The following is a 26,800-nucleotide window of genomic DNA, read 5'->3' as shown; positions in this document are numbered from 1 at the left end:
CCCTGCTTCTTTGTCTTTGAGGATCAGGACTTTACAATCACAGAGCAGAACACAGAAAGTTAAAAATAATTCAGCAGAATGATGTTGAACTGTTCAAACTTTGCCACTTGCATTCAAATGGAAGGAAACTTCACTTTCAGATGCAAAGTCTGAATTTTGTAATTATTTATAGATTTCAAAATACCACATGACAGGATATTTCCTTATTTAGAGCCCAGAGTTTTCTCTTCCAACTAAAACTCTCCAAAACTGAGAAGGAGCCAGCACCAACTGGTTCCTTAAGGACTTCTACTTCAGCAATTCATTTGAGCTCATCTCTTTGTGAATAAGAAGAAAGAAATGAAACACTTGACTTTTTCTACAGTCTTAGTTTTCCTCTCTTTCATTCATACTGCTTTTCAGACACTCGGTGAGTCTTTGTTTTTTATCCCCTGCAAAAGTGGATGTGAAAGTGGGCATTTTTGTTGTCTTGCTTGTTTCTGAGGCTCTTTAAGATTTTCATGCAGCTTGATTGCCCTGCATTTCATATTCATCCTAACTGCAGTGGTCCACAGAATTTTAAAAAAGATGCAGATACAGAGAGGTTGGTTCACTTTTAAAGAGAGGGGAAGAATCAAGATGGGGTAAAGCTGGGAATCAGAGGTCAGGACAGAGTCATGTATGTGGATAAAAATTTCCTTTTGGATACAACTTCATTATTGCTTATGTCTGCTCTGTGAAGCGGATGGACTTCACAGTGTGCTCCATAGTCCTTGTTTGTATATGTGACTGAGTCACGAGAAATGAAAAAGAGAAAGGAATTAAATAGGGTGCTGTATGTGTATCTCCTAGCCTTAGGATGAGATTGTGTGGGATGAGATGAGCTTGTGGTTTGATGTGAGATGTAATACCATGGCTGAGCAGATGCCAGTGAAAAAAATATTAAAACGATCAGAGTCAAGAACAGCCCTGGAATAACCACTACGGCTTTCAGAGTAAGGATGAGAGGCATAGTTAAAGCTCTGAAGTTGACCAAGAACAGATCACAGCTCCCTTTTGATGTAAGGATGGTGATAACGTTCAAGGACATTTTTCCTTTATCCTTCAATTCATTAGATTTGTGGAGGAGTGGGGTACAAATCACAGCTTCTGAAAGCAGACACTGTGCCACGTGAGCTGTGCCAGCACTAATCTGTGCAAAAAGGGGGTCTCCCCTCTGCTCTGCGAGCTGGGACCCAAACCCACGTGATAGCCCAAGCACAAACCTCACAATTTCCAGCGGGAACTCCTATTATTAGACCCGAAAATACTACAAGGGGCAATAGCTGAAACTTAGGGCACTACATAAAGCACGCACTTAGTTAGCAGTAAGAAATAAAACCTTTAATAAGATTTAAAACTTTCTGTCTAAATGGACAAGGAAAGAAGAAACTAGGTCTTAGCTCCAAATTTAGATCTGAAGAAGTGAAACTTCCATAGATTACTAAACTGGTTGAAGTAATACAGGGCCTTCTTGGGAGAGCTCAAGCATTAAATACGGATATCCTAACAAGAACTATTCTTCCTGTCATAGTTTCCCCAAATTTCCCAGACACTTCCTGCTCTGTTCACTACTCAACATTGGCTGTGCCCTAACATCCTACCCCTGTCCTACAAATTTACTTTAGTGTTTGGAAGGGTATCTCACTGTCCCTTATGTGGTTATTCTCTCAGATGGATACCGGGGTGATGCTACATTCCTGTTTCCAGGTGGGGATTTGAGGCACGGAGAACTGAAGGGCAAAGCCTTGCCCTCGTGTCCATAGGTCCTAGAATATTCCCTGTAGTCCAAATTTCACTCCCTCATGACCCAAAGCCAGTGGGAGCTGTATGCTACTCGATGTTTTGAAAAGCAGGCAGCTTGTGTTCACAGACGGATGCCCAGCACTGAACGACCTGCTTTACACGTCAGCAGTACAACTGCCATACTGGGCAGCCCTTGCCCTTCCCAGCAGGGCCTTCTTGTCTTGACGGATTACTAAATCAGGCTGCCTATAATCTTTTGGGAGTGTTAGCTAGCTTCTTTAGCATTCACATGTTGTCTTTCCATAACAATGCACAGGCACACAGGCACACACCTATAGTATCTTTACCTCTATATACTTCCCAGTGTTGGTTCTTGTGAGAATGTTTGTGATTTGATTGTGTGAATTATGTTGACTTCTGGTGACAGACATACTAATGAGAGGATACTGGAACAAGGCAAGATAACAAGTCACTGTTCCACTCTGTTTCATCCTAAAAAAACCCAAACCATAACAGAACGTGCCAATTACAGAAGGAGCAAGAGTCACAGAAGGCTCGCTCACTACCTGTATTAAGCGCAAATGCAACCCTGTGGAGATGCATGTAACATGAGCTAAATCTACAGCGCATGAAGTGATGGCAAACTTCCAAATCTTCAGTAAGGTTTCTTTTGGAAATCTTGAAAAAAATGTGTATTTCAGGAGAGATTTAGAAAAATAAAATCCACTATACTTACGAAAATTCCATTATAGTGATGACATTTTTGAAGCTGTCATAATGTATTTTATGTGGTCTTATTCCTCAGAATTGTATTTACATGAGCTGCACTTCTTTTTCCTTCCCAGAAGGAAATAAATCTTGAAAATGTTGTTTGATCTTTGCAAAAGTGACTCAGATTTACAGTCTCCTGACATGAGTCAGATCAGCATAGGATCAGCAGCACATCTCGTTCCTCACAAGCTCCCCTCACCATGTGCTCACTATAAATACATTAATTCTCATTATTTTGTTTTACAGACAATTTAATATTTTTAATATACAACGAGGATACTAAGCTCTGTTTAATTGCTCAGAGTTCTCATGCAGTCACAACAGCTGCTTGCAATAAAAACACTGAGTTACAAAAATTCAGGTGGGTGTCTGATCACCAGGTGATGAGCGTGGCATTTGCACAATGTTTGGGAGTGCCCTACAAGCAAAACCAGGCTAAAATTTCTTTGTACCCCTGCAACAAGAAAAGTGAACTCCAGAAATGGGAGTGCAGAAGTGCAACCTTGGCAATCCAAGGGGAAGATTTATTTCTCAGTGCTGGCAAAAGAAATGAAGACAGTATCGTGCTGAACACAGGATCAGCGACGATGAATAAATGGATGATCTATGGAACCATGGATGATTTGTGTTCTAAAGGCCATGAAGGTAAAGTTTAAAGGTTAATCCTGATGGTGTCTTGAACCCCCTTGTTTGCCTTGTTTGATTTCTGCTCCCCTTAGTCTAACATCAGCTGTTCCACCTTAGGCAATGTTGGACTGGAGGATGATTTGTTCACATACTCAGGCCTGCGTTCCTCCATCCTGGAGACGTACAGGTGCTTAGCTTCAGAGAGAATGTAGTATGTGCAAAATGTGCATTTTTTTTTTCTTTACTTTTAAAGCAAAAGGTGGATCTAGGCTATTTTTAATTGCTAGCTTTAATCAAAGTGCTTTATTTAACTGTATACTAGTACTAGTGAAGTTGTATTAGCATTGTTGGATGAAAGGCAAAAATCTTTAAGTTTAATATTCCTATAGTAAATATAAGGAAATAATTCCCTGCACACTACCATTCAGTTCCTCTACAAGATTTCAGATGACAAAAAAACCCACAATATTTAACAGTCAAATCAATGATTTATTTTTAGTGAATGATGGGAAGTTAAGCTACATGAAAAAGAAAATAATGCTATTTTTAGAAAATTATTTTTAAATATATGAGACAAAAATCACCATATTTTTTTTCATAGTTCTTGACTACAGTACGAAACTGCTCTGTTTCCAGCCGTTACAGTGGGCAATATCATAAGTAAATAGTACATTGCAAGACCTACCCAGAACTTCCTTGGAAGACACTGCTGGTGACAGTAGGTCCCCAGTTACACTGGACTGACACTTGTAACACTTTCTCCACATACCCTTATGGAGAGTACACATATGTAGAGAACTGGGTCCCCCAGATTCCTGTACCTATATTATAATTTCTCTTTTGCCCCCTCAGATCTGTTTACACTGTTAGGAAACGCCAACGGAGCCCCATGTGTCTTCCCCTTCCGGCTGAGTGGTAAATGGCATGCCGGGTGCACGGCTGCTGGCCGGTCAGACGGCTTGCTCTGGTGTGCAACAACCCCCGACTTCGATGCGGACCATTTGTATGGGTTCTGTCCAACTGGCAGTAAGTTCCAAATGCTGTCATAGATGCTATAACACAATGCTGTTAGGTAAATATATCAATGCTGAGATGCTGTTACTAATATGGAAGGGGAAAACCTTGTAATGACTTTATTTTACTCAAAAATGTCTCTGCCATGCCATAACATTCTTACAGAAGAAACAAAAATGTTTCCTATGAATCTACAGTCAAGCTGAAAGTTGTCTGGGTGTGTCCATCAGTAGCTAACATCCAGGAAAAGACTAGTATGCTTTAAATATGACTGCACTCAGCATAAAATAATCTGAAAATTGAGACGCTACTCACAGCCTAATTCTCCTTGCCTCATTGCTATTTGTGGCAGCAGAAGTATAACCTCTTCTACCCATGCAAATCCCTGTTCTGTATCATAAGATTGGTCTACAGTCCACAGGAGGATGTAGTTTGTTTTCTGAAAGACATACAATAAGAAGATTGGCTTAAAGGTCTTACTGAAATAGCAGCATTGTCAGCCTTTCCTTGTAATGTTTCCGATAACATTACAAGATAAGGTTATCTGAACTGATAAATGTATATGCATCTGAGTTCAGGATGAAGGACACCAAAATACGGTGTCAAAGAAGATATTAAAAATGCTGCCTCGACCTAATTTTTCAGTGCTATACCACAGACTCACTATTTGTCATTTTGATAGGAGTATTGCACTGGGAAACCAGGTTCAACTCATTATCAACCACCAACTACCCACCACCATTTTCACTGACATTTCTGAAAATTATTTCCTGGTGCAATATTGCGTGCGGTAGCTTAAAAAAATCCCAGAACATCCTCACTATATAAACTGGCAAACACGAAGTATTTGGCATTCTAAAATTGTTGGGACACTATCACTAACACCTGAGCCTACAATTAAAAAAGAATGTTAAAAATCTGAAGTGAATCAGCTAAAAGAAACATAATAAAAAATAGAAAATATTTCTTCTAATGAATCATTCAAGAAATTCAGTATATTTTCCTCAACAAAAGAGAAAGTTAAGGGAAGTTGTAATCACAGCTTATTAGCACTTGCCCAGGGAACAGTTTTGCTAACAGTCCGCTCTCAGAAGACAATTTCTAAATTCCAATTACATAAACCACATGCAGACTAGAAATAAGGAATACATTTTAAAAATCATAGAATCATAGAACCATTTATGTTGGAAAAGACCTTTAAGATCATTGAGTCCAACCGTTAACCTTGCACTGCCAAGTCCACCACTAAACCATGTCCCTAAGCACCTCATCTACACATCTGTTAAATACCTCCAGGGATGGAGACTCAACCACTTCCCTGGGCAGCCTGTTCCAATGCTTGATAACCCTTTCAGTGAAGAAAAATTTCCTAATATCCAGTCTAAACCTCCCCTGGAGCAGCTTGAGGCCATTTCTCTCATCCTATCACTTGTTACCTGGGAGAAGAGACCGACCCCCACCTCTCTACAATCTCCTTTCAGGTAGGTGTAGAGAGCAATAAGGTCTCCCCTCAACCTCCTTTTCTGCAGGCTAAACAACCCCAGCTCCCTCAGCTGCTCCCCATCAGCCTTGTTCTCCAGACCCTTCACCAGCTTCGTTGCCCTTCTCTGGACTCGCTCCAGCACCTCAATGTCCCTCTTGTAGTGGGGGGCCCAAAACTGAACACAGTATTTGAGGTGCGGCCTCACCAGTGCCGAGTACAGGGGCACGATCACTTCCCTAGTCCTGCTGGCCACACTGTTTCCAATACAAGCCAGGATGCCATTGGCCTTCTTGGCCACCTGGGCACACTGCCGGCTCATACTCAGTGGGCTGTCGACCAACTCCCCCAGGTCCTTCTCTGCTGGGCAGCTTTCCAGCCACTCTTCCCCCAGCCTGTAGTGTTGCAAAGTTTGAAAAGGAAACTTTCCATAGTTGGAAATGTTTGCACTTCAGTTGTATTTCAGCCAAGAATTAATTCAGGCATAGCCTATGAGCTGCTGAACAGGTTTTCAGAGTAGATAATGACCAAGGTGCAGTTTTGCTTTATTGATCTCTTTACACTATTTTTTTTTCACCTGGAGATTATCAGATTTGACAGGGGAAACTGAAAATAAAGGATGAAAGGCCCATCTCTGCTAATGTCAATGGTAAACCCTCTTTTACTTAACAAAGAGCAAGCTAACAGAATAGTATGAGTTTTGGGGGTCTGAGCCTTATTTGCTCCGTAATCTCACTTCACAAGTAAGCTTGCAGTTAAATTTTCTCATAACATTTTGTGTAAGATGTTTACAACAAACCGCAATACTAAATCTCCTTTCTCTCCTACAGACAATGACAGATTTTGGAGTACAGATCCTTTGACAGGAACCTACTACCAGATAAACTACCAGTCAGCTCTCACGTGGCACCAAGCAAGGAAGAGCTGCCAGCAGCAGAACGCAGAATTATTAAGTGTCACAGAGATACATGAACAAATGTATCTGAGAGGTGAACTAATATGCAAGACTCTATAAAAAGAGTGTCTAATAGTTTTTTTGACTGATTACAAATGTTTCAGTGCTTTAATCACATTACAATGAATAGCTGATGTAATAATATATATACTGCTAGAGAAAGCACAATTACTGTAAATTAAGCTTTTTATAGGTGGAACTTTTGTAAGTTGTGGAATTGCCATTTGAAATTACTTATATTATTTTTTTTTTCCAAAAAAGTTAAGAATGTCCAGCTAATTAAGCAAAAGTTGGCTCAAGCTCAGAAAACACCAGAAAAGTCCCAGAAAGGGACCTTACAAGAAGGAAAGTCATTATAGAAGGCAGTCATTATATGACTTTTGTGTTAAGAAGTCGGTATTCTTCACATATATCTAATGAAATAGATTTTTGGAAATACCATACAAATTTTATACAAAATGCTATTAAAAATCTAAAGACTTTCTGGATTTATGCATAGACTCTGTAGAACAAAGGCCTTGTATCAATTGCATCACACTCAAGCAAACTTGTAACATAAATATTAACAACAGCAATTCGGTGTTTCAGTTTTTAAAGCCTATTGCTTGCATATAACTGTAGAATACCATTAAATTCAGATAAACTAATATGCAAAATAGTCTTTTACCGTTCTCTAACTACAGAATAAGCTGAGTTTATTACCAGTAAACATGGATTCTGTACTGAACTTAGAAATCACTAAGCAGATGATAATAAATATCTTCCTCCAAACTTCGAAAATGCAGAGCATTTCCTAATGAATCTTATTAGAATTCAACTCTTTTGGTTACCTAGATTTGATTGACAGCAAGAGATCCTCTCTCTGGATTGGGCTTAACAGCCTGAATCTCAACAGTGGCTGGCAGTGGAGTGGTGGCATTCCCTTCAGATACTTTAACTGGGCACAAGGTAGTAATCGTTTTTTTACAGTTTTTGGAATGAATCCTTCCTGTCAGAATGCTGAATGCATATTAATTACTGTCCTATAGTATTCCTCATGAACATGAGGAAATGCAGTTGAAAGGCTTATGAGACACGTGAGATGATTAAAAAGCTGAGAATGATGCTTTTCTTCACTGGATATATCACAAGGAGTTTCAAGCAGAAGAGTTAAATAAACTCATCTCCTATCAGAAGTAGATAAAGTGAAAAGCACTAGTTGAGTTGTAGCATGCTAGGAATGCCTTCAAGTCAGTTAAAACCCCTGTGGCTCTTCAACTCTCACAAGGGTTATCGGACCCTGCATGCTACAAGGACTCAGCTGTCGGTGAGCATCAGCCTTTCAAAGCCTTCCCCTTCACTTTTTATGCTTTTCCTCTTTTCTTCTCTCCTCTTTAACATTCAAGAGAGACTGTAAATAGAGTTCACAGCATTGGCAGTTTATCTTTGAAAGTCACTTAATGATTGTCATGGCAACAGCTGGTTGCAGCAAATGCCGAATGTTTGCTTGCTGAATAAATGCACACATATTCCATCTTTTGGCCTTCCCCAAGTCTCCAATGTGCCACCTGTTTTTATCTGGCACAGAAGATGAAGGGAAAGCCCAGAGCTGCTGAGTCTGGTAGAGGGTTTTCTACCTTTTGCTGAGCTGGTCAAATTCCTTAAGCCTTGCAGAGAAGAAGAGCAGTTGGCTCTCAGGTCAAGCAGCCCACACCCTTGGAGTTCCTGTATGATGATGTATGCAACAACATGATGGCTGTTATGATAAGTTAATCTACACATGTCCAGTTTACTGCAAAATTATTATAAGTTGTAACTTTTGGGCAGAGGGAAAAAAAAAAAGTAAGTCATCACACGGAGAAAAGGAAAACACTGCCCGTTCCCCAAGAACAGTGGTCCTGGAGAACCTCCTGGAGGGCTGGTTGCAGGGGCAGGCAGGGGAGAGACACACAGCAAGTGTGAGGGCATGGGAGGACACTCGGCTTGCAGCAAGGAGCAAATCTGCAGCCAAGTTGCCAAAGGGCCATGCAGAAAGAACCTTTCCAAAGGGCCTGAGTGTAACTTTTTTGTTCCAGCACACCACTGAAAGCTGTTGGACCAGAACCTGACAGAGAAAGGAAATACTCCCCTGCAAGGGCAATTGTGGAAATGAGATTTGTTTTCACATGTGATTTGGTATGCCTCATCTAACAGATGTGCCTTATATTTTATTTTAGGAATTCCATATTATTATTTGTGTGCTCTGCTAAACACAGCTCTAGAAACTAGAAGCCATTTAACATGCTCCCATAAAGAGGAAGCCCTGTTAGACTTTGACCAGTCTAGGTTCCCACCACTCCCTACTCAACTGCCAGACAACATATCCCACAGATCGGTGGCATTTTGCTTTTGTCTCATATTTTTAACAAATAATATTCATTCACTGAGCTTGGTTTAGTTCTACAATGCAGAGCTAGAACTCTGATTTTCAGGTTTTGAAATTTCTTTTTATTGTTAGCAGCTGATGGCTCTTACTCTGAAGAATGTTCTTCTCTCTTCACATCTGTAAAATTCCTTGTCTGAATATGAACTATGTTAAGATGCTGCCTTACCGTGTTCCTGCCCAAACACATTAGCTCAAACTGTGTCCTCTGATTTCACGTTTAAGCTCATTACTTAGTCCTTAGCATAACTGGGTCCTGACCACAAACTGTGTATAGAACTAGATGTTTCATGAGCTGTGAAACTATGAACTATGAACTCTGATTCCCTACAGTCTGTGTATGGCATTGCAACTGTAGCAGCACCAGCTACCCCTTCAATGTCTCAACTCTTCAGTCCAGCATCTACTGACTGGACAACAACATAATTTATTCTGCAACTGGTCGTGAGCTACATATTCCTCAGCAGATGTATGGCTGACCCCTATGAACAGGCTGATTAAACAGGTGGGGGGGCAAGGAAAGGACTTGCTGCAGCCTTTCTTTCAGTGCGGGCTCAAACTTTAGTCTCTCTTCTGTGCAAGCCAACAATTTTCACAAAAGTTACAGGAATGTCTTATTTTTGAGACCACTATCCTGCAATCAAATATGGCAGAAAGTGTGAATTATGCAACAAGCATCCAAAGAAACGTTTTGATGTGTACTTTTAAATTACATTTCCTTATCTCCGGTAGAAAAATAACTGTAGCAATGAAATCATGAGTCCGTAATTGACACATGAAAAGGATGGAAGCAAATTGTTCTTTCAGCTGCTGACATAAAACCTGTGCTACATAAAAATAATTTGTTTTTTATTCCATGAAGGAAGCCCTGAGCCTGAGCCTGAGAAACTCTGTGCAGTACTAAATCCCAGAAGAGATGCTAAATGGGAAAACCAGCCATGTGAGCTGAAAGTTGGCTATATCTGTAAAAAGGAAAACTCCACACTGGATCCTTTCATTCTTCCATCAGGTATGTCAAGCAAACAAAACCCCTTTGATAAAGACAGAATTTGTGTCACTAAAATGAAATTTCACAGCTATTTAAAATAATACAAAAGAAGCATTGTCATTTGTTCTGCTTTGATGAGTGGCACAGAACAAAGCATACTGTTATTTCTTTAACCAAATATATTTAAATACTGGAAACGTTCCTGGAACCCAGTAACCACACAAGCAATTTTTATTTCATGTTATTATTCATGATTCCAGAGGCACTGGTCTAAGCCATACACTATCACAAAAGTATCATGGACTGCACGGGCGTGAAAATAAAGTTAGAGATGCCTCACCTGCAGTGCATTCTAACGAAAACACCAAGGCTTATCACTGAAGTCTTGGAAAGATGGCACCCATAGGCTGAAACCACCTTCTCAGGTGGATTGCCTGTAACCTAGAAAGATGGCAAAAAAGAGCAAGTTCCTTCAGACCACTTTTCGACTACACTTTTCTCTGATTTATTTAATGACACTTAGTATGGAAAGCCCTGTGTGCAGATAATTACTTGTGCTGCAGTAATAATGCCTTTATGAAATATGAAAAACGTAGTTGGGTGGGGTATATTGTGTGAAAACACTACATATGGAATTCCAAAATATTTCTCTGTCCAAAAGTGAATATTTCACACTAGTGAAGCCCAGTTACCACCGGCTCCATTATTTTCCTCCTTTGTTTAAATGCAGTATGTTTTCTGTAAAAGTACAGTGTACAATAGCAAACAGACTAAAATGTTTTATATGTATGAGGAATGAATAGAAGTCCTGCTTATTTGTAATCACTCCATTTTCATTCTAATTAGTTAATTAACCGATTTCAAATGTAATTGCAGTTATTCTAGACTTCAGTTTGCACTGTTTAAAAACTTGAATCTATTGATTTTGAGGGGATGCAGAGCCTGTTAAATGCCCAGAAGGATGGTTGCCCTATGGAGATCACTGTTTCATGGTTCATAGAGAACCCAGAGTATGGAGAGAAGCCCTCATTTCCTGCAATGAGAGCAATGGCAACCTGGCCAGTATCCACAACCCTGAGGAGCATGGTTTCATACTGTCTCAGCTTGGCTACAGTGAGTATTTCTACAGGGCAGTGTTTGGTACAAATGGAGAAGTATATTATTAGAAATCTTATAGGATTTTTAAAAAACGTTATTTTTTTCTGTAATATTTATAGGGAAGCCCACTAAAGGTATAGATATATAGGTTAAAAAAACCCCCCGAACACTAGAAAACCACAAAAGGAATCATTAGTGCTCTCTTTGTTGTCTTTTTCATTCTTTTCATTTTGATTTTCATTTGTTCTTCACTGCATGAAATCACTTGAAGGAAATAACAGCTCTAGCTACTGCAGCATTTGGGCAGATTATCTGCCTCAGACACCCTGTAGCGGTAGATACAGTAATGGACTTTTACTGATAAAGCTGAGGAATCTCATTTCCTGCTGGTATCTCATTTTCTAACTTCTTGAAAGAAGAATGTGAATTAGATCTTCAAATAAACTCCACTGTCATTTAATCTAGATGAATTTGTATTGTAACATGGCAATTTCAGCTCATCTCCATAAAATCTTGCTCCTATGGACTGTTTCAACTCAGGTACTAACCCAGGTGAATTTCTGTTCTTAGAAGCTGCAGATGAGCTGTGGATTGGTCTGAATGACCTCAACACTCAGATGTACTTTGAGTGGAGTGATGGGACTCCTGTGACATATACCAAATGGTTGCCTGGAGAACCAACCCATGCAATCAATGGGCAAGAAGATTGTGTCATTATGGCAGGAGAGGTAGAATCATTCCACATTTGTGTAGCACTATACTATTTGATTTTTGTTTCTATTTCTAGGCTTTTTATGAATGCAACTTAGAAACAAATCAGGGAATGGTATCTTTATTCACTCAGAAAGATGGTTGTTCTAAATTAAATTTAAAATTAAATTAGAGATAACTAGATAAATGTTCATATCTGATTGTGAGTGTACATTATATGCCAAGCAAACCTTAACACTCTGCCCGTGACACTTAGTTAGCTTAACATAACCTCAGAATTAAGCACAAATACTTGGAATTCATTAAAAAGTACAGATCTTTATTCTCTCATTGAAGCAACATTTAAAAAAAAAATAATAACGTTTCTAAAGGAAACAGGTTCTGCATCACTGTTACTCACCTCTTCCCAAACTGCACCTAGGATGGATACTGGGCAGACAGTGCCTGTGACAGAAAGTTAGCTTACATCTGCAGAAGAGACCCACTACAAGGAGTTTCTGGGACAGTAAAGACTGATCCTGCTTGCCTGAAGGTAAGAAGAAAGAGTAAGCAAGAATCTGGTTAGCAAAAATCCATTGTTTTCACAAGCTCCACTTGACATTGAAACTATCTTTTTTTTTCCCCTAACAAGTGTGATTGTACATCCAATTCAGGGTGATAATTTTCACTACATTCCCTTATTTAAAATAAAGTTATTCTGAAATTTTTTTTAGTCAATATGAGTCAGGCCCATTATCTCTCATAACTGTCTGTGAAAGAGGCGAAAGCCATTACTGCAGTTTTCTGCATATTTGTTACATTGTTCTACAACCGTCTGCGGTTATCTAAGACGTAGTAGAGACTGGGAACCATTTCTGGACTATGTGACATGATGCAAGATGATGACAAATCTCACTATTGAAGCCAAATCAAAACAACCAAATTGCTTTTATGAGTGAATTTCTTTTGAAGAAGTTATTGTATCCTACTGCTTTTTTTTTCCTTCTCTTTTTCCCTCTTTTTACTTTCCTGTTTACTACTGTTCTATATTTAGTAACATTTCCCACAACCCCATATGGGGAACAGAGCTGAGAGTCATTGCACTAGATGGACCTAGGCAGCAGCCAAATACTAAACACAGATTTTATTTGCCTTTCTCGGCTGCAGCAAGCAAATCTGGAGCTGGTATAGGAGGAAAAGTGACTTGGAATTCAGCTGTAATTTTGAGGATTTTGCTTTTCAATAGTTTTTATGCTACCTCTTCAGTCAGACTTCTTAGGTGAGCTGATGAGTTAAATCAATTAAGTAGTCTAGTTACTGTTCTTTTAGCCTAGAGATGTCAGGAAACTTGAGCCAGCAGTTCACTATAACACAGAATACTCTCTTCAGTTCTGAGCAAGGAAGTATTTTACTCACCCACTTCTGACTACACTCTCCATTTTGTGTGCCTCTGACTTTTTAATGCTAAAATTAATCAGTTACTAATTGTCAAAAAAAGGGGACTCATATGCACTAAATCTCTTATTTCTGGATGTTTACTAAGCTTAATTTCCATTAGTCCACTGGAATTCAAATTAATATATTACCACATTAAGTTATATTAAAAATATGTTGATTTAAGAGCAGACACTGAAATTCAAGCACTGTAACATATGCTCTTTTTACTGCAAATGTATTCCACACGTTCTTGACAGGGCTGGGAAAGACATGGCTTTTACTGCTACCTGGTTGGACATACATCTGTAACATTTTCAGAAGCAAAGAAAACCTGTGAAAGGAGCAGTGGTTATTTAACAAGTGTAGGAGACAGGTATGAAAAGAGTTTAAAAACTGTACCTCTGATGGAATAATCTTGGAATTTTATAAAATAGTTGAGAAATTTTGGGGAAAAAAGTGGGAAACCAGAAAACCAGAATATCCTTTTTCTGGAGAAAAAAAAGAAATCAGTAAATACAGTAGGTCTTTCCTAACCAAAATATATTTTACACATTCATGTTTTCCAGTACTTTACTCTGAATAAACAGACCACAGCTGCTTCTGTTCTGTAAGGAGCAGTTTTTCAGTATAGCACGGCTACACCTGCTATTGAAGCTAGTCCATCTGCTATCCAGTTAAGCAACGTATTTCCACTTGGAAGGAAACCTAATGGAGACTCCATTCATTCTAGTCTTGTGTAGTTTAGGATGCTGAGAAATGGCAGACCAAGGGAAAGCTAGGCTTAATCCCCATCTGACTCCTGTCATTTCAGATATGAGCAAGCCTACCTGACCAGCCTCGTCGGTCTGAGCTCTGAGAAGTATTTTTGGATTGGTCTCTCAGACACAGAAGAGCAAAGGACGTTCAAGTGGGTGACTGGTGAAGGTGTTCTGTACACAAACTGGAACGCAGCAATGCCTGGTACTCTGCCACCGGAGTAAATTTATGCTACTAGGGAACTTTCTGTGTTGTAATTCTAAACTGTTTCCCAACTTTGCTAAAACACATCCATGATGACACACACGAACATTCTGCCTTTGAAATAGGAGTGTCCTTGATATAAGCTGCCATGGAAATATTTCTTTTCTGGCTCCTCATTGCTTACAAGAGCAAAATGAAACTGAGCGGAAAGGGTGAAACCCTTTCCAGCCCGGCTGACAGGCTGTCAAATCCTTGCAGTGAGCGGCATAGGAAAGAGGCAGGCAAGGGGCTGTTCATGCACTTGTAAAGCTTTTCAAAGGGGAGGGAAGATGATGAAGGACTCCGCTCACTGGTTTCCTTTTTTTACAAAGCTCCTCCTTTGAGCAGACACTACACTTAGTATTTCACACAGTCTTTTGTAAATGAATCACATGAGCTGTAAAAATGTCAGGGGAACCACTTTTAAACACATTTCAATTTTCTTTTATATCTCACAAAGGGAATGAAGCTGGTTGTGTTGCCCTAAGGACTGGAAATGCAGCTGGACTATGGGATGTTCAGAACTGTGGAGTAAAGGCAAAATTTCTCTGCAAAAAACTAGCTGAAAAAATTGCTCTTCCTCTTGCTCCTGAAACCGTTTCTGATTCCAAATGTCCCTTGGGTTGGGATACAAGCAATAGCACTAATTCATGCTTCAGAGTAAGTATTAATTTTTCCAATAATCGTACTCATGAAACAGAAGAGCACCAAATAGACAGGGCCTCTAAACTTCCGAGAATGGCACGTTATTGCACAAATGGAGTAAGTTTTTACACAACTATTCATGGAAATCACTGCAATTATCACTCTAGCAGTGATATGTAAGGTTATTCAAGCAGCATACTCTTTAATCGCAATGGATAATTGCAATGGAACGTTTTCCTATTCTGCTTATACAAGGCAGTCAGTAGATTTATTTTTAACATATTGTAAACATAGTGTTCTACCTTAATATCTATCAATAGTTTTTTGTGAGAGAAGAAAACCAAAAGAAAACATGGTTTGAAGCCCGAGATTTCTGCAGAGAAATAGGAGGAGACCTGGCTGCCATTAGAAGTGAAGAAGAGCAAACAGTGATAGAAGACTTAATAATGTAAGTAAACAAAATATGTAATAATTGATATTTTGGTGTAACAATACTTTATATAGGAATAAATAAAAATATTCTTGAGTTGCTCCTGAGATAGTTAGTTGAAAATCTACATCTGTTTATCATCACAGTCATAAGAAAAAGAACTGAGAAAATATTTCATATGGGTAGCATTTTCAAAGACATTTTTGAGGTTCCTAAAATTTGTCATCATCCACAAATGTTTTAAATTAAAAAAATCCCAACCAAATCGTTTGAATGCTTCTTCTTCTTCAGACTAATTTCTGAGTTTGTTCACTGAACCATTTTGAAACTAAATTGTGACTTTCAGCAAACCTGAACATTTTATTTCTCAAGAACACTATAATCACAACATCAATAAAGAAAAACAATGTGCTCTGTTTTCAACACAACCATTTGCAAAGTAGAAAATTTTAAGGCATGACCTTCACTTACTTGCTAATGGGAGTTTGCTGACCAACAGCATTTTGCTCTTTTTAAAATTTCTACTCTATTTAAAGTCTTCAATAAGTGTGAGAGTTATTGTCCCACGTGTCGTGGTTTAGCCCCAGCTGGCAACTAAGCCCCACACAGCCGCTCACTCACTCCCCCCCGGTGGGATGGGGCAGAGAATCGGAAGAGTACAAGTGAGAAAACTCGTGGGTTGAGCTAAAGACAGTTTAATAGGTAAAGCAAAATCCGTGCACGCAAGCAAAGCAAAACAAGGAATTCATTCACTCCTTCCCATGGGCAGGCAGGTGTTCAGCCATCTCCAGGAAAGCAGGGCTCCATCACGCGTAATGGTTACTTGGGAAGACAAACGCCATCACTCCAAATGTCCTCCCCTTCCTTCTTCTTCCCCAGCTTTATATGCTGAGCGTGACATCATATGGTATGGCATAGCCCTTTGGGCAGTTTGGATCAACTATCCTGGCTGTGCCCCCTCCCAGCTTCTTCTGCACCTGGCAGAGCATGGGAAGCTGAAAAGTCCTTGACTAGTGCAGCAACCACTAAAACATCTCTGTGTTATCAACACCGTTTTCAGCACAAATCCAAAACATAGCCCCATACCAGCCACTATAAAGAAAATTAACTCTATCTCAGCTGAAACCAAGACACCATGTAACTTGCAAAATTTAACAGTGCTAACCACATACATCCTCTTCTTCTATGACACATTTTTTCACACTCTAGGAAAAAACCCCCATCATCTCAGCCTTTCTGGATAGGTTTGCAGTGTTTGGATCCTGATGGTGGGCTTTCCTGGAGTGACGGATCCCCGGTGAGTGTTTGACCTTGCCAGTTTCTTTCTGTTCTGTATTTTTGCTGTTGGAGCTGTTTCGATGACTGGTGTGGATGAAAGTTGTACAAGAATTCCCAAAAATGTCTACCTTGCCACTGGGTAACTCTAAGTCATTATTCTTCATACCAGTTCGGAAAAGAAAAAGGCCAATAAACCCTGAAGTTAGACCATCGCAACAGCGGTAACATGGAGTAGTAGTTGCAGCTACAGAGATGATTATCTAAGTGGCAAATATATGAGAAAGGTCTCTCCTGATTTTTATTAGTCAGTGGTGCTATACTGCCATGCTCCTTTCCTCTGCTATTGATTTATAACCTCATTTGATTCGAGTTTTCATGGGACTGCTGGAGTCTGTTAAATGCTGTGTAAACCCAGAGCCTTTCTTTTTTCTCGTGGAGTGACTATATTGCTTTAATAGCCCACATAGGCTGCACAGCCATAGGAGGAAAGTAAGGAGTGGTTTGAAACTTCAGTGCTACTTCTCTTTCCTTCCAGAGTACCACTTTTTTCCCTGTATGATAAGAATAAAAAACAAAGTTGTGTTTCTTCTGTAGGTGAATTATAAGAAAAATGATTATTTTTACAATACTGCATTTGAATATTGTGGAGCAATCAGTGAAGAGCCTTCCATGTCATGGATTAAGGTGCACTGTGAATACAGTCATAACTGGATTTGTGAAATAAAGAAAGGTAGGTTACTTTTTACTCTAAACTCACATTAGGCAGAAATTTAAGCTGAGTCTATCAAAACAGGAAGTTCTGCAAGTTACATGCTTGTAGAACATTTGGTTGATTTCACAGGAATTTTGCATAATGAAAAATAGGTCAAGACATATAAATGCTTTCAGAATACAATGTTTCAACTGTTAAACTTTTTGTTTGTTTTATTTAAAAAAAATATTATATGATAAGCCTTACTGAAAATATACTTGTTTATGTAATTATAGAATCGTAGAAAATAAGGTGAAAGCAACCTCAAGGGCTTATCTGGTAAAATCCACTGCTCTGCCCAAAAGCAGATTTTTGTCAAAAGAGAAGCTTTGACTGATGTGAAACTGCTTCTTGGAACTTTTACTTGTAGGGAATTTCCAAGTTGGGGGCTAAGGGGGCAGAGAGGGAGAAAGAGAGGCTTGCAATTTGCAAAAAAAAAGATTACTTTAAATCTCTGTATCCTTTGTGAAGTGAAACTTCACTCCTCCGCTCAGGTGTAGCTTGAATGCTCCACAAGGACACATTAGCCACCTACTTTAATTTAAACAAGACTACCAGCATACTAGAGTCATTCTCTTTGTAAGATGAAATGTAAAGATACTCCTGTAACCACAAGCTTGCTGTAATGAAAAGATGGTAATCCCAGCTTCAAAATTTATGTACTTTAAGGCAATAGGTAGGCTCACATCTTCGTCTCATGCCAGCAGCAAAATCTTCTATGTTTATACTTCCGTGGGTTTTTTTTCAAAATTTTACTGTTGAGAAAGATATCCAGCAAAATAAGAGAGGAATCAATTATAGCTTTGTATTGAGTTGCACATTTTACTTCCAAGACTAACAGGAGTGTTGCTTTGGCGGCTCTCTGGGCTCCTTCACACAAGCAGTAAGGGTTAATGTTTAAAGGGATACTTTTCTAAATAAGATCAGTTCTGCGCTCGTGAATTATTCAAAATAATCTGATTCTAACCAAGGCACATTGTCTCAGCTTCTCATGCTTAAAAAGTAATAGTCATAGGCATCTATCTCAAAGAGATGTTGTGAAGTTACCTTTCCTGGTAACTTCCTTTGTAATTCCTCACCTGCATGATCAGCACAACTAAAAATCATTAGCAAAAGTGTCAACAGTAGTTGTATACTGTTAATTACTATTAGTGTATGAATGGCAGAAATTATAGCCTGAAGAAATTACCATCATTAGTCAGCAGTGCATGTCATACTGAAAGATGCTGAAATAGTCATAACACTTTCTACTTCCAGAACAGACATATATTTTTTTCTTTTAGATCATTTAACGAACCATACAAGAGATTATTTTTTAAAAGGTGCGACTTCGTTTTACCCAAGCATGTGTGTCACACTTTATTTAATGTAATTACACATACAGCAACTCGAACATTATGATGAATTCCTGTGGAAAAAAATTATAAAGGTGACATTTGTTTTACATTTTTATAGCTCTTGGCCTTCCATGTTTAGAGATACATTGCTCCAATATCCCACTCCGTGTGATATGGAAATTTTTCATTTAAATTATTTCTCAAAAACTGGTGGATTTTCAGTCAAATGTGATCCTTCACAAAGTAGTTTCACAGAAAAAAAAGTTTCACAAGCAGATAATTACTAATAAAATTTAAAATATTTGAAGCAAAAATTTGTTTAGTATTTGAATTTCTTTTTCAGATACAAGACCGTGTCCATAAAGAATCTCTTATTATTGTGCAAAGTATACCAACACTGAAGTAAAGTATTTTCACTCTTTAGGTTTTTTTCAGAAACAAGTACTCATTCAGACTAACTTCAGTCACCTGATTTGGGCAACATTCAGGATGTACAAGATGTGCTTACCAAACATCTACCAAGACAGAGATGTAGGGCTGTAATACATCTGTTATTCCCTGAACATCCATTTTTGCTCTTTTTCAAAGATCAAAAGTTCAAAGACCAAAGATACTATATAAATATATTCTGCATTGAATATGTAAAATATGGAAAATTGATAGACATTAAGAGCATTTCCACTAATTGAACACTTACACTGGCTCAACATTCGGGAAATATTTTACATCTTCATTTTTTTCCCATTTCATTACAGGGACACCCTTGAAACCAGAACCTCTGGGCCCTTCTGCCGGTAAGCTTCTCTTTACTTCTCTTATCTAAAGGGTGGTATCATGTAACAACACCAGCTTTGTGTAAGGACCATGAAGAATACAGAGATTCCTCTTCTGTGTTGCAGCATATGAAGTCACAGAAGATGGCTGGATTTTAAAAGGGGACAAACAATATTTTTTCAGCACAGAAAAGACCTCTATGGAGAAAGCCAGAACCTTCTGCAAAAGCAATCATGGAGATCTTGCTACTATTGGAAATAATAGTGAAAGAAAATTTTTGTGGAAATGTGTAAGAGGAAATTTGACTATATTATACCATATATGGTCTGTATACCCTGCTGCATATGCTCGTGAAGTACAGGAGAATGTGCTTGTTGCATAGTATTACTAAATTTTATTAGCATTAGATTTAAATGTTCAATGAAAAAATATTTATTCTACAGAATAGAGCTTCTCTTTAGGAAAATAAATGCAAAAGAATCTACCATTTACTACAGTGGATATATTCTTCTATATTCTAATCTAAATAGAGTTCTGCCCATGACCAAATGTGTATAAGGAGCAATGAACAGGCAGATTAGGTGTATACTGAGAAAACTGTCTTTTTGCCAGGGTGGCTACCTCTCATCTGAATATCATATTCTAGAATACAGCGTTACGTGTAGACGGGAGGCTGCTGCTAGTGTAGCTCTGATGGTCACGTACCACATCATGTTGCTGAACAAAACAACTTTTCAAAGAAAGGTTTAGCCTGGTCCAGGTCAGGGACTGACGAACTAGGACCTTCATGAATTAGTTTTCCTGCAACATGTATCAAAACGGTTCATGTATTTCAAGGGCACTGACTAGACGTTGCCTGAGATGGTTCTGATGGGCACGTGCCAAAGCCGTGGCAGGGCCATGCTAACAATTTAATAGCGTGGATGTTGCCTCAAACCTCTGCCAGAATCCTGTTTGGTATACTAATACCAAAGTAGCTGCACAACCTCCTTTCTGTTTCACACTATTAGATGCTTGCTTTTGTTGTGTGGGAAAGGATATGAAAGGAGGAGAGGACAGACAGGTTGAGACACAGGAATTACATGGCTGCTTAAGAACAGGAAAGTACCAAAAAATTTTGTACTAAATTTTTTCTCAAGTCTTCCTTGTTTCTTTTTAAATTGAGAACACAACTTTGAAAGCTTTGATCATACCAGTAATGCAGCCAAAACTAGGTAAGCAGCAATAAAGATGATAAAGCAAAAGTATGTGATGTATGGTATTTACTTCAACAGGGTCCTCTCTGGTGACTACACATGATCATTTATACAATGTGTATTCATCTACTTGCTTCCATAGTGCAAAAATTACACTTTTTCATATTAGATAACTACTAACTACTAGACAGCACTAACTAAAAGTACATTTTTGTGTTTAGGTATTAAAAAATGGCAAATTGGACTCATATCTCATAGGATTAATTCAGAATGCTGATCAACAGTTTAGGTAGGTAAAAAAGCTACATGAAGATTCATAAAAAGCAGTTGTAGAAGTTTTTGTTCCTTCTGGAGGGACTACTGCAAGGGAGTTAAATGCAGATTCAGAGAGTTATATTGCATGTTGAAATGTGTGCTCTCCCTTGGTTTAAGTACATTGTAAAAACACTGTTTTAAATGGCATTTTTATAGGGAATATACATGCTACGAATACATAGATAATGTCTGTTAAAAATAAAGGCATTTTTGTTCTTTGATTTGGCATGCAGGGATTTCATTATCTAAGGTCTTTTAATCCTAATGGAAACTCAATTTACAGACAGACTCAGCTATAATTTTTTAAAAAATATTTTTAACATGTTAAGGTAGAATTTTCTGAACTGTTCCAGGAACATTGTCTGAGCAACCGCTACTGTTTTGGTGTTGGTTTTTTTCAGTTGGATGGATGGAAGCCCGGTGCACTATGCAGCCTGGGCACAGGGTGAGCCCAACTTTGCAGATGCTCAAGAAAATTGTGTGGTCTTAAATAAAAAGGATGGTGAGTTATACAGCTTTTTCTGAAAAGTATTTTTATGGGTATGGCTCTTCCCCTGTTTGTTAAGAATATATCACCAACTTTACTCCACTCTTTCCCAGCAATTTGGGAAAATATGCATAATAAAGTATAATCATTATATCTGAGGTTTCTTCAGGGGCAATATTATCCATAAAAGTGGAATATAAGAAATTTATTTTAATGGGGAATGTAGGGACAATTTGATCACTGATTTTTCAGCTGCACAAACAATATGTTCTATTCAAATCAACAGCAAATTGGTCTTTCAAAAAAAATAATTAGAGACTAGTTAGCAAAGGAACAGAACATATACGGAGTTTCACATTTTATAGTGTTTCGCAGATAAAGTGTTACTTTACACTTGCATGTTTCAGTGCAACGAAGCTGTTCGGGTGGGTTCTACGCAGAGGTCTCCAAGTTGCCATATCAGCCATCTCGTACGGCCACTACTCCCACAGTGACAGCAGGACCAAAATCCTCCTGTAAGCAGTGATGCTGGGAGGAAGAGCGGAGCTGAGGCGTGTTATCTCACATTCCCAGGCAGACTGCTTTCGAACCTACAAGCACAGAAGCCAGTACACTTTCCCACAAATTTCAATCTTATTCACTGTCTTATTATCTATATTTAAATTGATTTCAGGCTTGTGGAATGATGTCAGCTGTGGTTTTTCAAACGGTTATATCTGTGAGAGGCACAGAAGTTTTATGAATGCAACACTTCCTTCAGCGGTACCTTCACCTCCTGGAGGATGTCCTGAGGATTGGCTTTTATTTAAAAATCAGGTATGATAACATCCATCTAAGCTTAATGATATTAGTCCTTTGGAGAGTACTTAAAGATATACAACAGCCTTTTGTCTCTCTGATATCTTTTGACAGTGATTATCCAAAGTTACATTAAAAATTGAAGCAGCTGCCTAATTCTTGCAAGGTGGCGGTTTTTACAGATTTTTAATTGTTTTTCTGAGAAGTGGTCATCTGAGATACATTGGAAAAACTGCTACATTGTATATACTTTCAAAAAAATTGAACTTAATTGAACTGAAAGCACCAACTACAGCGTAAAATCAGTCATTTGAGCTGGAACAAATCAGAAATAAGGCCAAATTTTTCCAAACAGGCTTCAATGTAATGCTTGCCTCCTCCCAAAAGGGAAAAACTTGATGTGTTTATTAAGTGAGGGTTCTATTTGCATCTAATATACAACATTGTTCTGAAAGCACCCATGGATACTGACACCAGTGGAGTTTGTGCCAGTACGCTTTTTTTGCATTTTTGTTACAGTCATCAGAGTTGTTATTTTCCACAAACTATGCAAGATAATTCTCTGACAGTGCTACTGGCGTGCCACAGAGCAGAGGGTGAGCTGTAAGCATGGAGAGGGCACACTAGGCACACTCATAATTACCAAAACCATTTCAGGGCGAACATGTATTGGTAATGCGGTGACTATGCACTTTTTAAGAAATCATGACTCATATACTTCCATTAATAAAAGAGCTGTAAAATGAAAAAGGCTGAATACATACATGGGAGCACACTGACCTTAGGTTCTAGGTCCAAAACGTTTTTCAGAAAGTTCAGATGATTCCACATGAAACCCTGGGCTGGGCCTTTCTTACAGAGTCAGCACTTCTTTGTCTTTTACTAATGATGGAGTATGGCTTCTCAAAATCTCTGTGTTAGTTACCACATTAGATTCTCATCAGACTCCTACTGTGGTTTATAAATGGTTGTTTGAGTTTTGTTGTGACTTTCCCAGTCCCTCACAGAAATACATAGAGTAAATTTAAAATTTGTGAATGGTTTTGACTTGGTTCCAGAGCTGAGTCTCTGTTAACTTTGGAAAATTATTTTGTGGGCCTGAGTTGGGCTAATTTCTACTTAAACTAGTGCAATCCAAACCTATATTCCTTTTGCTGTCACTCACTAACAGTCTATACTCGTTTTTCCCTAGTGTTACAAGTTTTTTGGCTCTTCCTATGCATACTGGCATACTGCAAGAAGAACTTGTATGAACCTTGGAGGAAACCTGGCGAGCATACATAATGAACAAGTACAAGGTATAGCGCAACAGCTCTTTACGTAATAGAGAGCATTTACTCTGTATACAGTGGTCATTTCCTGCAAAGAAGAACGCGGCAAAAAGACAGTATGTAAATGTATGTATTTTATAATATGTATAGTCAATATGGGTTATATGGCCATGGCATAAAACATTTTTGGAAGAACTGGAACCATCTGTCTAGGGCACGCTAGTGATGCTAAGGGTTGCTTCCTCCTGTTCCATGCAAACTGCTTTACATTATTTATAGGGTATGAACTAGCATAAAATAACAAATCCAGACCTGGCATTTGTAGTTTTAGACACAGAGAAAGAAAAGGAATCTATGATCTGTTTCTGCTAGAAATAGAAAGGGATATATTACTATACCTCTCTGAAATGACTGCCTAAATTCTGCAACTTAATTCAGCAGTAGAATGTCAGAGGAAGGCACATTTTCACCTTGCCTACGTTCCCCAGCTTCCTTTTGCAGCTGTATACAGCTACACATTTCCATCAGTCAATCAGCTCATCCTGAGTGTTGAAATAAGTGGACTCATTAGATAACACGGTGGTCAGGCAGGTTTTTTATATCTTTCCTCTTTCCAATCTTGCTTCATCATTCTAATAACTTTCACTCTTTAAGACTTTTCACAGGCAAAGCCTTGGCATAACCTTGAAATAATAAAATTGGGTAAATTTCTGATCAAACGCTAATTAAAATGTATTTACAAGACTCTAACAAACAAAGTACTTAATGATTTGTTTATGAGCTCATGTCTTGACTGATGACATGACATGTTTACCTTCTTTTCTATTGGCTTTTTTCCCAGCTTTTCTCACTTACCATTTGAAGGATGTTTCAAATGATCCCTGGATTGGCTTGAATGATATACTCAGTGAACTCAACTTTGTTTGGACTGATGGAAGTGCTGTCTCCTATACAAACTGGGCTCCAGATTCCCCAAAACTTGTAGAACCCATTTTGTTTCCCAGTCTACATCCAGAAGACGGCCACAATCTGCAACAGGTAAATACTGCTTAGTGTTTACCATCAAGTTAAATCTAAGGAGCAATATCCAAGTAAACAGCTCACTTTGCTACAGATATTGCCTCAGCCTCCTCCCCAAGTTGTTCATCTATCTTTACACTGGGATTAGCAATAAAAAGTTTCAATGTTTGAGTATTCTAGCTATCTCAGAGCACAAAATTCTTTGGCAAAATTTCAGCAATTAACAGATTGAATAAATATTGGATAGATGGAATAAAGTTTTCTTTTTCATAGTAATTTGCTGTTCATTTTGGACAAAATGTAAATGCAACATTAGAATTTTAGAAGTTAACACACGTTGGAAATATTTTCACGTTTGACAAGTTGACTCATGTTTGAAAAGGAAGGAGGAGAGCATGCAAAAGGAAAGAGTTCAATTTTTTTTCTACTTCTTCCCTATTTAAAATTGTAATTGAATTGCTAAGGACCAACAGATGTCAACTACTTTCTAAACCAATCAAACCCTCTCCACTGCTAGCACTGAAATTGAACCTCAGAATGCTGTAAATAAAATAGCGTTCTACATATTCAGACCAACATAGATTGATTTGCACACCCACATTGCCTTTCTTCCATTTATTTCCATATCTTGCTTTCAGAACTTGCCCTTCAGACTATGTCATTCCACTCACTGTCCATCCTCCCTTCATTTTGGTATCCACACCTCTAGAGAACCCAGAAATCATACCTCTAGACAACCAGCTTAATCTGCACCTGAGCCAATTCATTCTGCTCTTGCCCATCTAGCCATTGGCCAAGGCATGCAGGAAGACATATAGGATACAACACAATACATAACTCTACTTTACTGCAGCTCTAATAATGCTCCTGGGAATTATCAAGTGGGGAAAAAAAAGAAGACTATGCAAAAGTACATTCTACTTTTCTTCTTCACCTTCAAGATACTAACAGCTATCTCCTTCAGAGGATCCTTTTCAAAGGAGTGAAATAACATCAAAAAGTTACTCGAGCTTAAGAAACTGGAGTCAAGAGCCACTAAAACAGGTGTTCCTAAAATTTCTGCATGGAAGCTTAGTAGGCTGTTGCAGGTTGCAAGAAATTTGAAGTTCCAGCTTCTTAAGTACTCAGCATCTGATCTGGTGTAGCTGAAAGAGAAATTCTAAGAACTAGAGCTGATGGTAACTCTGTCAAGGACCATCATTTAGATGATTCTGTCAAGAATAACCACTATTTAAACTTGGCTTTGCAAGCCAAATACAAAGGATGACCTCCATTTATTTTTATTTCATTCTTATTCAAAAAAACTTACTGATAGTTGCTCATTAGTCGAGACGGAAGGTGTGACAGAAAGTTCTTGAAAATAATAGTGCCTTTCAAGTACGTCTCCTCGAAAATAACCAAATGAACAAGCAGGCTGAGCTGAAGATTACGAAGATTTACAAGATATACAAACCCTACAATATCAGAATTCAAAGAAAAAAGGACTGAAGATACCCAGGGGTTATAGTATTTTGTTTTATAACTTTTAATATCAATGTACTCATATTCTTTCGCTTACTCCAACAGTTTGATTGTGTTTCTCTGAAAAGAGGTCATGCTGATGACACAGGAAAATGGAACAATGAGGAGTGTTATAAGTCCACAGGGTATATATGCCAGAAGAATAGTGGTGAGTTCTGTATCGCTAATCTTGAAATTTATAACACAAAGATTAAAATCACTCTTCTTGTTTAACATGCTTTAGATCAGTTATCTTTTTTTTTTTTTTAGGTAAAGGATCAGTAAAACCTAAGGGCCCATCTTGCATCCCAGTGTTACTTAGCAATGTTTTGGAGAAGGGAATGATAAACAGAATATCAGAATTTAGGAAAGCAAAATTATTTTATTTTTAAGAGTGTAATTAAATAGCTAAAAACCACAAACATTTTAATTACATAAATTCATAATGATCTATAGATTATCATAACTGGTAAGTTTTACATTTATCCAAATAAACCTGACAGTCACAAAGCTGCTAAGCTGCAAAGAGTATTTTGAAAACACGCAGGGTAGGTGTGTTATTTTTGACTGATGGGGTGAATTTACCTCTGCATTATAAGATACTGTGAATTTACTGATTCAAAATTCTCAGAGGCTGAAAATGTATTTCTTTCATCCAGAAAGTTCACTGTTGTTTTGAAGTTATCTGTTACTTATAAACAACTAATGAGAAGGTGTTCCATTCCATTAGCAATTTTCTACTAGGTTTGTAAATAATGAAAATATTATTCAGTC

The 26,800-nt window shown here is 38.2% G+C and overlaps 1 protein-coding gene across 1 annotated transcript in view; it reads left to right on the top strand.

Annotated features, from left to right (window-relative positions):
• The first annotated feature begins 339 nt into the window (after positions 1–339).
• LOC142405365 (macrophage mannose receptor 1-like) overlaps positions 340–26,800 on the top strand; it is a 34,872-nt gene continuing 8,411 nt past the window's right edge. The window contains exons 1-23 of the mRNA XM_075492694.1: positions 340–409; positions 2,782–3,180; positions 4,015–4,188; positions 6,487–6,645; positions 7,446–7,559; positions 9,875–10,021; positions 10,940–11,113; positions 11,669–11,826; positions 12,231–12,341; positions 13,483–13,598; positions 14,037–14,185; positions 14,685–14,884; positions 15,190–15,317; positions 16,509–16,596; positions 17,172–17,307; positions 19,421–19,459; positions 19,565–19,728; positions 20,857–20,924; positions 21,352–21,452; positions 22,111–22,253; positions 23,428–23,533; positions 24,348–24,544; positions 26,093–26,195. Coding sequence (XP_075348809.1) covers positions 340–409; positions 2,782–3,180; positions 4,015–4,188; positions 6,487–6,645; positions 7,446–7,559; positions 9,875–10,021; positions 10,940–11,113; positions 11,669–11,826; positions 12,231–12,341; positions 13,483–13,598; positions 14,037–14,185; positions 14,685–14,884; positions 15,190–15,317; positions 16,509–16,596; positions 17,172–17,307; positions 19,421–19,459; positions 19,565–19,728; positions 20,857–20,924; positions 21,352–21,452; positions 22,111–22,253; positions 23,428–23,533; positions 24,348–24,544; positions 26,093–26,195 — 3,244 coding nt within the window. The remainder of the gene's footprint in view (positions 410–2,781; positions 3,181–4,014; positions 4,189–6,486; positions 6,646–7,445; positions 7,560–9,874; positions 10,022–10,939; positions 11,114–11,668; positions 11,827–12,230; positions 12,342–13,482; positions 13,599–14,036; positions 14,186–14,684; positions 14,885–15,189; positions 15,318–16,508; positions 16,597–17,171; positions 17,308–19,420; positions 19,460–19,564; positions 19,729–20,856; positions 20,925–21,351; positions 21,453–22,110; positions 22,254–23,427; positions 23,534–24,347; positions 24,545–26,092; positions 26,196–26,800) is intronic.

The sequence above is a fragment of the Mycteria americana genome, chromosome 2, assembly GCF_035582795.1.
Source record: "Mycteria americana isolate JAX WOST 10 ecotype Jacksonville Zoo and Gardens chromosome 2, USCA_MyAme_1.0, whole genome shotgun sequence".
In the NCBI taxonomy this organism is placed as follows: Eukaryota; Metazoa; Chordata; class Aves; order Ciconiiformes; family Ciconiidae; genus Mycteria; species Mycteria americana.
This window is presented reverse-complemented; position numbering and strand designations above follow the sequence as displayed.